General features: G+C 40.6%; 1 protein-coding gene across 1 annotated transcript in view; it reads left to right on the top strand.

Moving 5' to 3' along the window:
• LOC124255454 (focadhesin-like) overlaps window positions 1–19039 on the top strand; it is a 531258-nt gene that overhangs the window by 331621 nt on the left and 180598 nt on the right. The window contains exons 3-5 of the mRNA XM_046689369.1: window positions 6209–6280; window positions 8108–8262; window positions 11323–11424. Of these exons, the coding sequence (XP_046545325.1) occupies window positions 6209–6280; window positions 8108–8262; window positions 11323–11424 (329 nt within the window). The remainder of the gene's footprint in view (window positions 1–6208; window positions 6281–8107; window positions 8263–11322; window positions 11425–19039) is intronic.

Here is a 19039-nt window from a genome sequence, read left to right as displayed (position 1 = left end):
TTTTCCCATAAACTTCTCTCATGAGAAATCAGTTGATAAATAATTTTGAAATTGTCACTTCAATCCACCAACATTTAAAAATATAAACAGTTGAAGAAGTACCACCTTGAGGATGCTATTCAAGTCTTTTTTGGTCATAATCCCAAGTGTATGAAGATTAGATTAATCTGACAATCATATGCCAGTATGTTCTGATAAGAAGGAAATGTCACAAGCTTCCTTTCTGTAATTTTTAAATCCCTACCAAATAACCAGGATATTTTACATAGCAACCTGTGTGAGAACATAAGGAAACCCAGTGTATGAAATACAGTGACTTTCAGATGTGCAATTCCTTATAGAAAAGCTAGGAAATGAAATGCACTAACAATCAAGGTCAGAGTAACTGTTAATAGAATTAAACCTCTTGCATTGCTGCCACAAACCTGATACTTTTTATCTTGCCTTCAGTGTAACAAAGTGAAGGCATCTGTGAAATAATGAAGCTATCATGGAGAAATAATTAATAATGAATTTTTGCATGAATTATTATTCCATGATAACTAATAATTCATGCAAAAATTCCTTATTAATTATTGCTCCATGATATAGTTCTGAATGAAAGAGGGGTGCAGTGACAGCGTGGTCAAGGGGAACATCGACAATTCTTGGTTCACTAGTCCCTGTTTGATCATTGGTTGAATCCCGAGATTCAGCCAGATTGTGATGCTTATCAGGAGACTGTTGGTTTGGACTGTAGTTTGTTTTGGGAGTGATAGGAGTGGTGGTTAAAGCGTTAGCTCGTCACGTCGTGGGTTTTATTCCCCACATGGGTACAAAGTGTGAAGCCCATTTCAGTGTCCCCCGCCATGATATTGCTGGAATATTTCTAAAAGTAGCGTAAAAAAAGTTTGATGCTGGCTGCACTGAGACATATTCCAGGAGGTGTCATTCAAGTTTTTGGTTGTTCGGTGTTTAATGCCATACTAAGCAATATTCCAGTTGTATGGTAGTAATCTGTAAATATCGAGTCTCAACCAAACAATCAAGTGATGGGTTTCTAAATCAGATTTTCACAGGTCCACTCACTTCGAATCAAAATGAATCTGTAACTATTAGAATAAGTTGGCACTTTTATGACTGGCATTCAAATATCCTTGAGTATCTGATCTTTAGCTTGATCAGCGCAAACTGAAGGCAAACAAGTGCAAACATTATGATCAGATCGCATTCAAAGCGAGAAATAATTATTGATTCATCAATACAAAGAAAAGTCATGCTTGTTGTCTTTAGCCACCCAAAGCTTCTTTAATGAACTGCATGTACAAGCTCCTAGCAACCTGCCTGCACCCACAAGACCTATGTGTCATTGGCAGCAAGGCATCAGAGACATAGGTCTACTCTACATGGTATGAATGTGGTGAAACATAAAGGTTTTAGAGGAGGCAAGGTGCCCTTAGTGTTATTCTGTGACGTACAAGTTGTGTTAAGCAGTGCAGTTCTGATGCGCTCTTGATAAGATATGATTGCCTTGCCTAACCTCCACAGAGGTTGATGTTTACAACAAATATGGGAGAGTTATTCTTGACTCAGATCAGATAATGACGACTTTGTGAGATCTTCATAGTATATCAAAATTCATAACGAATGTGTAAATGTCTCTGTTTCGGTGCTTGCATCTTCTGTGAACATCTGAAAGCTGGTGATGCGGCTACTGCATCTCAAAGATGCTCTGAGTGTTTGTGGAGCCAGTACATCCTTTAGTAAGATGTGGCACTGTTGAATAAATCATATTTTTTTTGTCTGAAGGATTTTAATCTGATCTGTAAATCCATATTTACTCCTGGTGTTTTTTACGATATTTTCCAATTTACTGAAAGGATTTGTTTGGACTTCTTTTCTTTTTTTCTTTTTTATAAAAGGATATTTTTATGCCAATGGGGTTGTTTTGTCATTTATGTGAAAGGGATTGTATTTAAAACAAAATAAGCTACTTTTTCACAATGTTATTGTAGTCATAGGTGACGAGCAGCAGCATGTTGCTGTTGTGTGTTGTCGATTACTACTCTAAAGTTTCATTGCACTTGAAGAGCCGTTGAGTGACAAAAGATCTTGTTGCATGAAGGAGGCTTGACAAGAACAAATATCTTGACACTATTGTCTTATATATTTAATGCTTACACACCTGAAGAAATCACTTGTCATTTGGACAGACAGTGAATGAATAGTTGTTGGTTGTGTATAAAGCCACAATAACTCGATGCGCCTAGTGGCAGCAAGAGTTGTATACTCCCCAGGTAGTTGAGATTGCTAATACGATGTGCAGTTGATATTGACATCCAATGATCGAGGGAAAATATACCAGCGCTATATAAGTATCCTATAATAATATATCCCCAAGTATTATTTTAAGGGGTTGATTGTTCCCTATGACGAGATGTAATTAGTGCAAGTTTTGAAAATGAAATGTTAGAGACAGCTTTGCAGTATCAATATAGACCATAGTTGACAAATAGATTTAAACTTTATATATTTTCAATGGATTTGGGATTTGGGACAAATACTGATACAGTTTTTAGGCAAACACCACTATTTGAGATTTTGACCGGACTCAAATGTTTTTCTTCCATTGAAAATCTGTGATACTTTTGAATGCAACACCATACAACATGCAGTCTGTTCAGTCATTAACTGTACAATTCACCACTTTGACATGGCTAAAGTTCACCTTACTGTACGGAACAGCCCCGGAGGGCACCGATTCCCAGCAACCTTTGCTGGTGGTGAGAGGGTGTAAAACCGATCGGGTGGATAGGATTGTGACTGGGTTGATAACATGCCATTGTATACCGATGATGTGAATCATTGCTCATAATATTGATCACTTGACTATGTGACGTACCGTTTTTTACAGACATATATAATATAGCTGAATGTAGAACATCAAAATTAACATGCAAATGAAACAATGATATAATGAAATGAGTGATCAGGCTTTTGTTTGCTCATGTTTACAATATCCTTCATTAGTGGGGTAGCCTAGTGGTTGAAGTGTTCACTCATCATGCCGAAGACCCGGGTTCAATTCCCTACATGGGTACAATGTGTGAAGCCTATTTCCGGTGTCCCCTGCAGTGATATTACTGGAATATTGCTAAAAACGGTGTAAAACTAAACTCACTCACTCCTTCATTAGTTGCAGCTCACCTGACCAAAATATGAGTGGTTAGTCTGTGCTTAAGCAGGTGATCAGTGAGTCAGAAATAGCCTTCCAACTTTGTACCATATGTATTATGGGATAGCTGTAGCTCACCTGACCATGGTTAAGTCCTTATTAGGATAGAAAGGAAATATATTTCAAGTCTTAGAAGAGATTTTTACATTTACTCGACTTTAGTGATTCTAATGAGATATTGGCTATCATATATATTGTCAACTTTTGATTGACTTTTGTGTCATGGTTCTCCTGCACCAAGTCTAATCTCAATAATTCAGCAGCCCAGTTAATTAACACATTATTAAACAATACTCCTTCGTTCAGCCACAGGCAGTAGACATCCTGAGCTCCGTATAGAAAGAGTTTGTGACAGTGTGATTGATCATATGATTGTATCATATCCCGACTCCAGATAGTCAGACATGTCATTCATCATTTTAGATAGGCTCATTGGGAACTGCACCTGGATTCTACAGGCGATCATTGTTGACCATGACATCAATCGTGTTCGTTAAAATACTCTGATCACTGATGCGTGCACACTTCATCCTCTTGTTGCCAGTAGGACCAGAATGCGGAACCATTCAATTCTCGGTACACAGCGAAGAAAGACTAAATTCTATCACTAAAAACTTCTTTCACATACAGCTTTAATTTTTAGAAGGGAAATATACCTTTAGTTGAAAGGTGTTTGCAAGTAATAGTGATAGTTTTATAACTTTAACAAAATTGTTAGGGTGTATTTGAGGTGTGTGAAAAATATGACATATCGCCGATCTGATCTGATCCGCCATTTATATTCTACAGGGCGTTGTTTGAGTGCTTCTAGTTATTGTTCTAAAACTTCTTTCACATGCACCTTTAATTTTTATGAAGGGAATATACCATCAGATGAAAGGTGTTTGCAGGTAAAAGTGATAGTTTTATAACTTTAAAAAAATTGTTAGGGTGTATTTGAGGTGTGTGAAAAATATGACATATTGCCGATCTGATCTGATCCGCCATTGAAATACTACAGGAGTGCTTCTAGTTATTGTTCTAAAATTCTTTTACAGTGTTTTTATAGTTCTATACCATCAGATGAAAGGTGTTTTCAGGTAATAGTGATAGTTTCATAATTTAAAAAAAATTGTTAGGACAATTTGAGGTGTGTGAAAAATGTGACATATTATCGCCTATCTGACAAAACTTGAAAGGTGTTTACAATGCTTTGTGATAGTTTTAAACTTTCTGTTTTTGAGGGGTGTGTGACAGTGTCAGTTAACATTCAATGTCCATGCCATTCCACACATGCACTAAGATATCTGAATTAATTACTAATGTAAAAATGTCTCAAAGTAGATTTTTTGTTAAAAAGGACAGCTGATGTTAACAGATGAGTTCTAGCGATAGTTTTGCATTCTTTAACATGTTTGGGGAGGGATGGCCGTGCTGTATCATTTATTCTTTCATTCATTCACATATGTATTTCTTTCTTTTGTTCTTTTCTTTATTTCATTCATTCACATATAATTCTTTCTCTTTTAATTAATTCATTCATTCAGTCATTTATTCTAAAATTCCGACTGATACAATAAACTGGCTGAAGTACTGTTAAACGCAGCCGAAGTTGCGCTGGGAACGAACCAAGTCACTGTGTGCGTTGGAACATGACGAGGCACACGCTAATTAGTACAAATGGTAAAGAAAGCAAGTGAGTGACCTATCCCTGTTGTAGAGTATCCCTGCTTTAACATTGCTGCAATGACTGAACTGTGAAAAGATTTGAAAAAAATGATAACCTGTAGTCTGGTTCTCTTGGGGTGGTGGGATAACCTCACACTATAAACCAGGTTCGATTTCCCACTTTGGTACAATGTGTGATGCCCATTTCTAGTGTCTCCTGTCATGTTATTTCTCGAATATTGCTCAAAGTGGTGTCAAACTAAAGTCACTCACTCTGGTTCTCTCAGCGATGTTGAAGAAATATTCCAGACAACATTTAATCTTTAATTCAGAGTATGTTTAAATGCTGCACATAAATTTAGATGTGACATAATGTGTGTGTGTTAACCAAGGAAGAATCCACTCTGTAAGGTATATATAGTCTGTGATTGGAACCTTTGATAATTGGATCCTGGCATATCAAAGGGAGGTTACTACAGCATGACTGTGGTTTCTATGGAACTTGGACTATAACTACTCTCATACACATCATCTTGTTGACTTTCAGAATAGCACTGGTCATTAGAGCTTCAGGAAATGTCTGTTTAGACTTTTGAATGGCTCCAGGTTAGAACTGTCTTGTAAGAAGACATTAACAGGATGAGATGGTCAGATTCATTGGCCTCCCTGATGTATGTCGTCAGATCTCAGTTGTGTAGATCAATGTTCATGTTGCCAATCATTGGATTGTCGGATCCAGACTCGATTGCTGTATTAGTTCTGAGTACACTCTGAAACAAACAAACTCAAAATGTCATGATTTATGTCTTGTCAGCCTAATTTTCTTGACCACAGAATGTTTTGTAAGACATCATAGTTATTAGTTATTTGTTCTGTGGGTAGTGAGTTTCCCTCCTGCTTTTGCAATGGAACGTATCAACATCACTTTGCTATTTCCAAATATACATGTATTCTTTGCTCACTCACACCATCCATCAATCAATCAATCAATCAATCAATCAATCAATCAATCAATCAATCAATCAATCAATCAATCAATCAATCAATCAATCAATCAACCAACCAACCAATCAATCAACCAATCAATCAATCACCCACTCCTATGCTGTAACAAAAGTTACAAGATTTTAGGCTTATGAGAGCTTTGTGAAACGGGGTCCAGGCAAGTAAGTTTTGAAGTACTGATCACAAGTAAAGGACACCTTTCTGTTGTCCCTAGCATGTTGGCTATCATGGACTTGATTATCTACACAGTTGTAAAGCTTGACAGTTGCTGACGGTGGATCCTTCTTCACCCAGTCTTGTGCTCCATCCTCTTGTTTGCTGCATCTACTCCTTCTGTTCCAGGCTGTATGGAGGCTGTACTCGGATGTCGTCAAGAAGTCTGGGAAGACCGTCATTGATGCATCAACTCCAGAGGTCAGTCAGCAGCTTCCGCTACTTCACAAAGTTTAGGTGACCCTCCATGTCAGTTTGAGGGATGGGTTTGTGTTGGTCAGCTACTTTCTGTGTCACACTAATTGCTTCACAAAAGAATCTTTTTAGTAGTACGCAACAGAAAACGTATTCTTATTTAACTCAGGGTTATTTGGATTCTAGTTATTCCTCTTTTATGATATAAACATATATTTGAAAACATATAAACATCAATTTACACAGTTGTCAGTTACACAATTTACATATTTTTCAAATTCAAAATTGTGTTTTTATACCTGTGATAATTAAATAGTTCATGTTTTGTAACATATGTGCAAAAACCCTGGGAAAGCATCTAACTTAACATCATTAAAAATGCATCACTGTCATACTTTTTATGGAACACTGTGCCGAAGCTATGAAAGCATTTACTTTTCAGTTTGAAAAACATTCATTTGCCGTGAAGAGTTATATTGTCTGAAAATTGAAAATGAATTTAACTGCTTTTTTTCCAGTTTTGACTGATTAATAGCTGGCATTTCAACTTTTTGCAAGCTGAACATTTTGATCTCTGTGCCATGAAAGTCAACAAAGATATTTTTTATTCCTTCAAGTAATGATCTCATTGGGAAATACCTGACATTGTGTATATTTTCATGTTGATGTATTTTTAAGTGTTTGAAAGGTTATCTGGATTGTCAGTTTCGTGATAAATTGGTCTGGTCCCTATTCTCAAAGCATTCGCAGCACCAGGCCATTCATAAGCCCATCAGAAAGGGTAGAGTTATGAAGCATCGTACCTCTACGAACGCTTTGTGGATCAGGACCTTGATTATTATTTAATAATTTATGAATTTATTAAATTCAGGAATTTAGTTCTTCCACATAAGTTTGGTCTGGTTTGGTTTTAACAAATTTCACTTCCCAAACTTTGTTTTGACATTGCTATCTTGCGGTACTCTTTTCAGGGCTCGATTTAGTGCTTTGTTACTTGCACTGGTGCAATCGAATATTGCAAAATGCAACCTAGTTATTAGTCTAACTTGCACCACGTCAATTTTTGATGGGGTAAACCTCTGAATAAAACACCTAAATAATTCAATAGCATATTTCTTTCATTACATATCACAATAAAAGCAGTGCAACTGGAATTTGGTCAGTGCAACTAGGCTTTCATCTCAGGTTGCACCTGGTGCAAGTAGATGAACATCTCTTAAATCGAGCCCTGCTTTTTGAAAAAGCTCTTCCTCTCAGAATATGATGTCGTTCTGTGTACAGCTCATTTCAATGGATTTGTTGACTCAAAGCCACTCAGTAACATGGAAAATATACTGTATATCCTAGGGTTAGCCATGTCTGTAAGGTTCCTGGGTTCAGTGATGGAGGGCATATACATGTATATCATCTTCCCAAGGAAAGTAAGTTAACTTTGTGCATGCATATGTGCCAAGATTTGTTTTCAAGAGCATTTGAATTCAATCTATATTTTCTCTTATTGATTATTGTTCCCCGACCTAGTCATACCAAAAGACGTTAAAATATGGTACTTGTTGGTCCCTGCCTGGCGCACGGCATTAATGGGTACAAGGACTGGTCGGCTCGGAGTCAGTATAATGTGTCTGAGTGGGGTATTCATCCTTAACTGCGGCATGGTATCTCTGTAGGCTAGTACTATAAAACCGGCTTAAGTCCGGGCTAGAACAAGCAGCCGCACATACACATACACATGCATGCACGTCGTCAGATGAGCGAAATGTTCTTTAGCACAACGTTAAACCCAATTTCACCTCACCTCACCTTATTGATTATTGCCAGATTTAACTGTTACAGATCACTGAACTGAAAGCTTTATGGGATAGCTGTAGCTCACCTGACCGCATCGTGAGTGAAGCAAGTGGTCAGGCTCTGGTCAAACTGGTGGTCATCAGGAAGGCGGACTTCACCTATGTCATCAATAGTCTGCTGAACATTGTACCATCAGCCAGGTAATCCATGCACAATCTGCTCAGTGAGTGAGTGAGTGAGTTTGGTTTAATTATGAGATATAACTATTGTGTTTTCAATTGCTGGGGTCCACCATAATGTCACATGGACACATGATAAGGAGGTTTTGATTGATCAGATATATATTTCATCTGCACATAAGATTTTTGTGTTTTTAAAAGTATATGAAAGGGGCAAGCAAGAATAATAACTATTGTCTATTTTTTTCAAAATCTCAAGCTAATTATTTCTTGAACCTATGACAAAACATTTCCAACCAAGACTCATTAACTAAGTATAAAGCTTTTATGCTTTTCAATGCTATTTGCTCCTTATACAAGTTGCTGTGGTATTAAAAGGTAATCACGTCATGATAATAACAGATAATGAGTTTAAAGTGTAAACACCCTGCTGTTACCAAAGAATCACCAAGGACAAATTGACGGTTGTGTTATACAGACTACAATTGCCTCATTATATGACTTTTTGCCCTATTACTGCAAAAGAACTGGCATCGACATTACTATAGAAGCATACAATATGATCAATGATGTCATACACTTCAATTGCTTTTATCAATATTTTTATTATAAGATGTAAATTTCATTGGATCTGAAAATAACAAAGTTCCAGACAATTATTTTCTTTTTGTATTGATTTTTTTTGTCTAATGTAGGAAAGAATTAAACGTTAAAATGTCAAGGTTTTCTTTAAAAACACCTTATTTGTGACAAAAATTAATTAAATTTATCGCAGCATTTAGGAAACCATTTTCTTCACTTTTGCAAAATCTAGGATATGTTTAGGAATTATCAAGGAAAGGATTTATACTTTAAAAATTCCTTATTGTCATCACAAGTACTATTTCAAGATTATGATTAATTTAGCTTTATCACTGATGCCTACTGATTATGTGGTGACTATATGTTGACCACATACCCGTGAAAGTCTAGGTTAGAATATTGATCTTCAGTAACCCATGCTTGTCGTAAGAGGATCGGGATCGTAACGGGATCGGGTGGTCAGGCTCGCTGACTTGGCTGACACGTCATCGGTTCCCAATTGCACAGATCAATGCTCATGCTGTTGATCACTGGATTGTCTGGTCCAGACTCGGATTATTTACAGACCGCGGCCCTATATAGATAAAATATTGCTGAGTGCGGTGTAAAACTAAACTCACTCACTCACTATGTTGACAAGACACATGATTGCCCATACTAGATTTGTGTTGATTGTCATTCTTGTATGTCTGTAGGTCAGGTAAACTAGTAGTGCCTTTGGGGTACATTGTCTCCAAGTCATTCAAAATACAGCAGACTCAAGAAGATCTGGTTTAGAACTGATCTTCAGTAACCCATGCTTGTTGTAAGAGGCGACTAAGGTGATTGGGTGGTCAGACTCGCTGGTTTAGTTGACACATGTCCGGGGCGGATACAGCTTTTTGAGAAAGGGGGGTGCACACTATTGAGAAAAGGGAGGGTGCACACTTCATTTTCACCAGAGTTTCAATGGTCATTTAATAAACTTTCAGGACAAGGGGTGTGTGTGTGTGTGTGCACCCCTGCACCCCCCTCTGGATCCGCCTATGATGTAATCGTATCCCAATTGGATAAATCGATGCTCATTCTGTTGATCACTGGTTTGTCTGGTCCAGACTTGATTATTTACACAATGCCGCCATACAGCAGGAATATTTCTGAGTGCGGGGTAAAACTAAACTCACTCACTCACTCACTCTTGGTTTCTATGTTTGTTTGGTTGTTGTTTAATGCCACACTCAGAATTATTCCAGGATTACTGCAGCGGTCTGTAAATAATGGAGTCTGGAGTAACAGTTCTATGTCATGGAAATACGCCTCTCTCACTTACACGCCTTCTTTGTTGTACATTGCTAAATAATAAAAAAAAGCATTAAATGATATACAACATTAAATAATGCACGATGATACATGATACACGTGTATTGTCACATGAACTGTTTACATCATGCTGAATAATGTGTGAATTATCATCAAATTCCTCATAAAACCTACCTCTGTAGTGTTTCAGTCATACGTTTTATTGCCTTGAGAAACAAGTCTGTATAGATTTCAGTGTCTCAATCATCACTCTGGTTTCAAGTCTCTTCCAAGCCCTTTCATGTCGACAATCTAACTGTAATAAAACCTATATAATTTCCTGAGCAATACAACCATTTAAATACCACTGAAGGTTCATGCTACAAGCTATCTGTATTGATATTGCCGTCTGCTTTCTGTAACACTCACAGTAGGGATCTGTGGTGATATCTATTCAACAGAAGATTTGTTGTAAAAGAGCACTGACGTCAGGGAAAAGGAAGAAAATCTTAAATTACTTGGATAAAAAGGGTGCTATGCACGTTTTAATTGAACTGTAACATTGTAGCTATGTTTGTGATAACTTGAGTGTTAATAAAGTTGTTGTGCTCACTAGCTCCAATTGCTGAGATTAGGAGGACGTTTAAGTTTGTGTTTCATTTGAGATAAGAGATACTGACATAGACGGTGGGGGAAAACATTGGTAAGCTGTATTTAGAAGTTTGTGGAGATATAATAGGCAATAAATTAAACATCACACAATTCACACTTGAAGCAATTTAACCATTGAGCATGCTTGGAAGCCATTAAAACCAGGACAGTTATCTGTTTATGGAAAGAAAGAAAAGATATTGTTGGCAACATGCAAAGTGTGATCTGCCTCCATGAACATGGCTGTAATTAGTGTGTTATCTTCTCAACTGACATTTGTTCGGAGTAAATGTTTTTAATGGTCTGGATTTTTCATTATAATGGTTTCTGACATTTTGCTTTATCTTGTGATAAGTTTTTCAACTTGAGAATAGAGTTACCTACCCTTATCAATTGAACCAAAGGATGTTCCGCCAAGAATGAAGTATGGAGTTCTATGTTCTTGTTGTTTGTAGTCAATTCATAAACAAAAGTGATAGAAAAAAACAAATGTATGTCCCACATTTATGTGCCTTCAAAGACACTTTTGTTACATGGTTACTGTTTACAGTTGTTGTTTTTTGCTTACAGAAGTCTCCAAGGTGTTGTTCCAGCTATTTCCAAACTTGTGACGTTACAAGCCGAGGCAGTCATTGAGGCCAAGCAGAACTACGAGTGTCCATACTCAATCAGGTAATGTGCGACTTATAATATGTGCCACTACAATCAGGTACTGATTCCAGGGGTACTACCACTTTGTCAAACATGGTACCATATTTCCTCAAGGGAGTGCAGTGCTCTTCAATACAGAATCAAGATCTTCCTCAAACAGAATACCTCATTGCCTCGTAATTTTATCACTTGATGAAATCTTTCTCTGTTGGTATCAGGTGAGCTTCATCGTCATCACAAATGAAGACACTGAAACTTAATTGCTCGAGTTTTTTTGTCAGATTCACAGTTCAGGTTATTGTCCCCCTCCGCAACATGGAACGTGGGACTATGTATTCAGCAGCATACGTACGTATGTCCCGATTCTTGTTATCACGATATCTCATGAACTGTTGTACACAATGTCTTCTGATTTAGTGACATCCTACATTGGGGATTATGCAGACACCAGTCGATTTTGGTGACATTGACCTTATCTTCAAGGTCACCACGACACTTTGAACACTTTTCAAACTCTTGTTAACACGGTATTTCATGAACTATGGTACCCAATGTCTTCAAATTTGGTGACAGCCTACATTAGGGGATTACGCAGACACCAGTTGATTTTGGTGACCTTGACCTTATCTTCAAGGTCACCACAACACTTTGAACACTTTTCAAACTTATGTAAACACGATTTCTCATAAAACATTGCACCCAATATCCTCAATTATGTCAACAGCCTACATTGGGTGATTATGCAGACACCAGTCATTTCTCGTATGTGACGAAAAAATACAAAGTAGTAAATATGTTATGAATATTTCATTCTTCTTTAGCAGCGGGGGACATTGGCATATTAGTGGCAAACACTTGTTTGATGATAATTACAAACATAATTGCTCATGTTTTTTTCTCAGATTCACAGTTCAGGTCATTTAATGATACAAAGTGTCTATACAATTAGCCATTTGCCATGCCTGATGTCAGACAGTGAGATCAGATCCCCTTGTGCACAGGGAGAGGTACAACAGGCCCCTCCTTACAAACAACAGGTGATGCTTCAACAGTTTCCACAAGTGTAACATCTGTGGAGAAAGCCACAACATGAAGTGAGCTTGAGCACACAATAGATACAACATAATCCGGTTGTGAAAACATCAGGCCTGATATTTAGAGTCACTGATGCTGAAACAAGATCCGTCACCGAAATACCTTAGTTATGTGTGCGACGTTAAATAAATAAAATAATAAATAAATAACTAATGAAACAAGATGTGATGCTGTGGTGTTGATGTTAGGATAGGGAACCTGCCTTTCATGTTAATGTGAGAATATGGACATTTTCAAAGAAATGGTAACTGTCTTTGACTTTGTGTAGTCTGATGCAGAATGATAGCCAATCATTGATTGAAGGCGACATCTGACAAGAAGAAACATGTAGAAAGCGTGCAACACAACTCTCTCTCTCCTTCCACTCACCAGCCTACTCTAAGCATGACCACATCACTTCAAATGTCTAATCTATACAGAGGGAAAAGGTTCCACTTTCATTAAACTGCCTACATGACAAAATCAGTCACGTTTCTCTCCGTCTCAGAGGCTGTTTTGTTGTTTACCATCGATATCTATGATCAAAGCCTTACCCAGACACTCCCACCCCCCAAGGGACAGCTAGTGTCAGACCCATGTGAGACAAGTATCCTACCCACATCCCCTCCCTGTAGGGAGTCCCGCTTACATGTGCTTGTACATAATTCCATGTCTAATGATATAGCTTGTCTCACAGTGGGCCTGCCGTCACTGGGGATGTGTATTGTTCAGATGTATAGTCAGTTCATTACTGATTGCCATACACAGCATCCCTGTAGAGATGTGACGATATTTTTATGTTAGCGACCTGGACTCTGTTATTGTTTCGTTTTGTTTTTGAAATGTATTATGTCCCATTCGGTATATCTGTCTTCCTGTTTTGTCATATTGATGACGCATGTCACGGCTCAAGGTATTTCTCAAGGTTATATATCTAAGACATCGACATTAGGGATTAATCAGTCTCAGTTACCTGCCAAAACAGATTCCATTTGGCATAAAAGGCAAAATGTTTATTTTTACTTATCCTGACTCATGCTCTTTTGCTTGTCTTCTTCTTCTTACGAACATAGTGGAACACTTGTATCTCCCTAATTGAAGCTCCCTTCAATGTAAAATCACTAATTAGTACTCACCACGAGTTGCCTCCCTCTTCCTTAGCGCGGGAAAGGAGGCGCCACCCTCTGTCCTCATGCTTCACTCTCTCCTTCTTCGCCCAGTGAGCAGGATGTGAGAGCGCCTGTGTCTCCCTACACACTATATCCTTTGATTATTCTTAGTTTATTACCTCTTATAGTCTTCTATAGAGGTGTAGCTAGTATCCTTCTACAATTATGTATTGATAATTAATCGTATTTTCTGCTGTTTATTCACGGGACGCCGTGTTTGTTCAGCTAGTTTACATTGATGAAAATCTGTACTATTTGTAGATTACGTTTTTCTGCTGCTGATCCGCATTTAATATGCCCTAGCTGTACTACGCCATGTGCGTTTTCTTCACGTTGCAGTTATTGTATTAATCTGTCTAATTCTGCATTTAATAAATATTATCTTTGCGTCTTGAGACGTGCAGCAGATAGGTCACGCAAACAAGGTTTAGCCATGGCCGATACATCGGAACCCCTAGCCAGTCAGCTGCTGTCGGACGACCCCCTCCCGTCTGGTGTTCCGCTAGAGTTACCCTCGGAGGAGAGGCGTGGGACGCAGTCCGCTGTCTCTGCATCCCCAGAAATCCCGTCGTCGCAGCCAAAGTCTAAGAGGGTTTCGACATCATCTCAACGCAGACTCCATACCCCCAGGGCAGCATCTACCTCCAAGGGGAAATCAACGAAGTCTTGAACCTTCTCAGCCGAGATTGTCCCCGCCGCAGAACTGGGCCTGTATGATGATCAGCCGATCATCATACCCAATCTACGCCACAAGAAACGACCGGTGTCGGCAACAGTGACGTCAGCGCAGATCGCCATGCAGCCTGATGTACCAACGCTGATGTCGGACGATCTTCCTGAGGGCCCCGTCGTTACCAACGCAGAGAGGGCACCAACTACATCTTCACAGACCGTCCCAGACGACCTGATGCGGCAGATCATGAAGATGATGGAGGACCGATACAGACTGGAGAGACAACCAGCCCAGAGCCTGAGCCTTCGCGAAGGCTCCAACGTAGATGACACCCCAGAGGGACCCCCCATCAACGTAGAGGCCACTACGATGCCACCTCCGCGAAGGAAGTCACAGACCACCTCGGCGAAGGACCCAGATGTACAGCCTTCGTGAAGGCCTTCGCGAAGGCCGTCTAGATCGTCATCTACCTCGGACCTTGATGATCAACACGCACGAGGACGCTCGAAGAAAAAGATCATCTCATCCCTGGACTCTGACTAGGACCCTCAGCCTTCGCTAAGGCCTTTGCGAAGGTCAAGTCGTCGCTCCCCAGGACCGGACTCAGATGAAGTTTCGCGAAGGTCTCCGCGAAGGGCACCAGTTACAGGCTCCAAGTCATCTTCATCTAGAAGGCCATCGAGGGATTCTCCAAGAGCTTCGCGAAGCTATCAACGTTCGCCACATAGATCGCCGCGAAGGTCACCATTTAGACACAGCTCGTCAGCTCGTTCACCAAGACGATCTCCTCGCCGTTCTCCACGCCGATCACCTCGTCGTCCACCTCGCCGATCGCCTTGCAGGTCACCACACCGTTCGCCGCATAAGTCTTCACGGAAGTCCCCAGTCAGGTCTCCGGTGTCGTCGTCCTGCACAGAGATAGATCCATACAGGTCACCATCGGAAGAGCATCAACCTCTTATAAGCGATCCCGTTATAGAAGATGATGGAGGCATCATATTCTCAGACGCTGAGATACGCTATTGGATGGTGAATAACCTAGACCTAGCCTCACCGTCTAAGAACGGTAATCCGGCACACACTTACGTGATGAGGGAGGACGATGCAGACAACATCACCCTACCCCCGATCAATCTGATTGCTACGGTCCCACAGAATCTTGACACAGCCTTCCATAAAGCCACTAAAGTCCAAACGCCACACTTACCACAGTTCAACGCTAAGAAGTTTGCAACTCATAATATGGACCCCTTTTTCAAGGCACAAGAGATCGATGACAACTACAAAGTGATCAACGATGTCAAGAATAAGAACTATAAGATTGACGATCGCAAGCTGGTTCAGATCGAAACCATGACAAGGCGAATGTTCTTCGGCCTTAATAGATCTAGAACGATCAATGAGACTCTTATATCCAGATTTCGAGATTCGACATCTGAGGATGACAGAATGGTCTACTCGGCCCTACTTATGCAAAAGAAGGACCAGCAGTTTCTAACGGATCATCTCACATCAGTCTCTGCAGCACTAACCCTGGCTCGTCGTCAAGGCCTACTCACTTCCTGCAGCTGGGGTGAGCAGTTTACAGCTCCACTCTACACAGCCCCGTGGTCTACGCCATCCATCTTCGACGGAGGAATAGACAAAGTCTCTAAGGAAGTCACCAAGGACTCTAGAGAAGTCCTTATGATAAAGTCGATGGACACGCTAGCCAGCGTCATCAGGCAGACTTCACAGAGGTATTCAGGGAAATCTAAATTCACTGGATTACAGAAAGCACGGGATAGGAAGATGGCCAGCTCCAGAGGAAAAGATTCTTTTCGTCGCCCATATGGCAACTACAGAGGAGGATCAGGAAGAGGCAGGGCACCCAGAGGTTCCCGCAACTATAAACGATGAAAGACTTCCACCCCCAGCCGTTCCAGTACAACCGTCACAAGTGGGTGGACGCCTTCAACTGCACTGGGAGAACTGGGGAATGTTACAAGACCCATATGTCTCCAACATTCTTCAACACGGATATCGTATCCAACTACAGGCCACGCCTCCCGCTGACAGTCAACCCTCACAAGTTCGACTTCCAGGCGCAACAACTACCAAAGTTAAGAGAGGCTGTTACATCTCTCCTAACCAAGCAGGCCATAGAAGTACTAGATCAAGTAAACATCGAACCAGGCTTCTACTCCCCAGTTTTCCTAGTGCCCAAGAAAAACTCCAAGGAGAAATACAGACTCATTTACAACATGAGGACATTCAACAGAGATTATCTACGCAAACCGCCAACGTTTCGCATGATACATCTACCTCAACTACGCACCTAATTCGTCCCATGGACTACATGGCCAGTATAGATCTGCAGGATGCCTATCTACACATCCCGATACATCCCGAATCCAGGAAATACCTACGGTTTACACTAGACGGGCTGCATTATCAATGGAAAGTACTCCCATTTGGAATATCATCGGCCCCCTGGTTATTCACAAGAGTAACGAAACCTATCGTCACTTACCTACATCGTCTAGGGCTACGCAGCATCTCAAACTACAGTTAAACTTCATCATCAAGCTACTAACACAGCTAGGATGGTCAGTAAATCTACTCAAGTCGGACCTAGTACCAACGCAAGATCTGCAGTTTCTAGGCATTCGATTTATCACGACACTGAACCGTATCGTCGTACCAGAAGACCGATGGCTCAAGATCCAACAGACCATCCCACAAGCCTTACTCTCTCCGCTACCACTACGACAATGGCAGAGTCTGTTGGGTCTCCTCACGTCAGCCCAAGACATGACAGTCAGAGGCAGACTACAGTTACGTCCGTTACAGGTCTTCATCAATGCTCATCTCGACGACCTACAGCCATTCAGTCTACCTAAACACATCAGACCTCAAGTGGACCAGAAGGTCAATGTCTTTATTTAACAGAGCCGGAATTCAAAACCCATCTCTATGTAGACGCGTCGCTCCAAGGTTGGGGAGCTCATCTCGCCAACCGGACGGCATCAGGGTTATGGAATCAGCAAGAAAGCAAGCTCCACATAAACATGTTAGAGATGAAAGCTGTAATCAACGCCATACTACATTGGAGCACCATTCTACAGAAGGCACATCTGATGATTCACACCGACAACTCAACAGTGGCGTTTTATGTAAACAAACAAGGCTCAACAAGATCACTGAACCTATTGACTTTATGCTTTCAACTGTTCGATCTAATCGACGAACTCAACTTACATGTCAGAGCATGTCACATTCCCGAGCCAAGAATGTACTAGCAGACGCACTCTCTCAGCCACATCTACCGTCACCGACAGAATGGATGCTCCACACAAATCTTTGCACAGATTATCAAGAATATAGGAGCTCCGCTAGTAGATCTATTCGCCACTCGCTTCAACAATCAGCTAACAACATTCGTATCACCAGTCCCGGATCCACAAGCTGTGGCAACGGACGCTCTAAGCATATCCTGGGAAGGCCTCAACGCGTACGCGTTTCCACCGCCAGTGTTAATCCCACAAGTGTTACAGAAAATCAGACAAACACAGAGCCTCCAACTGATTTTGGTCGCGCCCTACTGGCCAGCGAGAACGTGGTTTCCCATTCTAATTCAAGAAATCGGACAACCAACACTAGAGCTACCAAAGCGCTCGAATCTACTAATACATCCTCACACCAAACAAGCGCACGGAAACCCAGAAGCATTCCAACTTCACGTATGGACTGTATTAAAGTGTGTCCATACAAGAGAGGTTATTCAGCCAGAGCAGCGAAAGCAGTCACACTTGCTTTACGCTATTCTACGCGTAACTTGTACGACGACAAGTGGCACAGCTTCGAAACTTACGCAGCTAAAAAGGGATTTACAGCGAGAAATGCTACACATCCACAAGTGGCTGACTATCTGTGTTACTTACGCCAAAATAAACATTTAAAAGGCTCGACATTGTCAACATATCTTGCCGCGCTTAGTTCTGTGATAACTATGAGAACGGGTGTCAAGTTAACCAAAACACCAGAGTTACTGGCCTTACTACGTGCATTCCGATTGGAGGATCAGAAACAGAAGTTCCGCGCTCCAGCATGGGATCTAAATATAGTGCTCCAACACCTCACAAGTGAGGCTTATGAACCACTGGAATCAACAACTTTTGAATTTCTCTCACAGAAAACATTGTTCCTGTTATCCCTAGCAACGGCAGCCAGGATGTCAGAAATTCACGCACTAGATTATGAGAGAATACGGTTTGACGACAATCAAAACATTGTGCACATGGGACTACGATGGGATTTCATCGCCAAGAATCAATTGCCAGGTCAACCAGACAGATTATTCCATGTTCCCGCACTCTCCTCAATTCTCGGATCTCAAGATACGCTGGACCTATCTTTATGCCCAGTCAGAGCTCTCAAAATCTATTTACGACAATCGAAAACGAGGCGACGACATCTCAAACGATTATTCATCCCTCTATCGACAATCGACTCAGACCGAAGTCTCGTATCACCATATCTATATGGATAAGAACTGTCATACCAGCCTACAAGGCTGCAGGACTCGACCTCCAAGAGCATCTAATCCACATGAGATCAGAGCACTGGCTTCCACTCTGCTTCTACGGTAACTGCTCATTAAATACCATTATGGAGGGCTCCTTTTGGAACCGACATGGTGTTTGCTAATCACTATCTGAGAGATATCACCACCAAGGAC

The sequence above is a fragment of the Haliotis rubra genome, unplaced genomic scaffold (assembly GCF_003918875.1).
Source record: "Haliotis rubra isolate DU_JTF1 unplaced genomic scaffold, ASM391887v1 Scf60, whole genome shotgun sequence".
NCBI lineage: Eukaryota > Metazoa > Mollusca > Gastropoda > Lepetellida > Haliotidae > Haliotis > Haliotis rubra.
The sequence above is the reverse complement of the archived record's forward strand: the minus strand, read 5'-3'. Positions and strand labels throughout refer to the sequence as shown.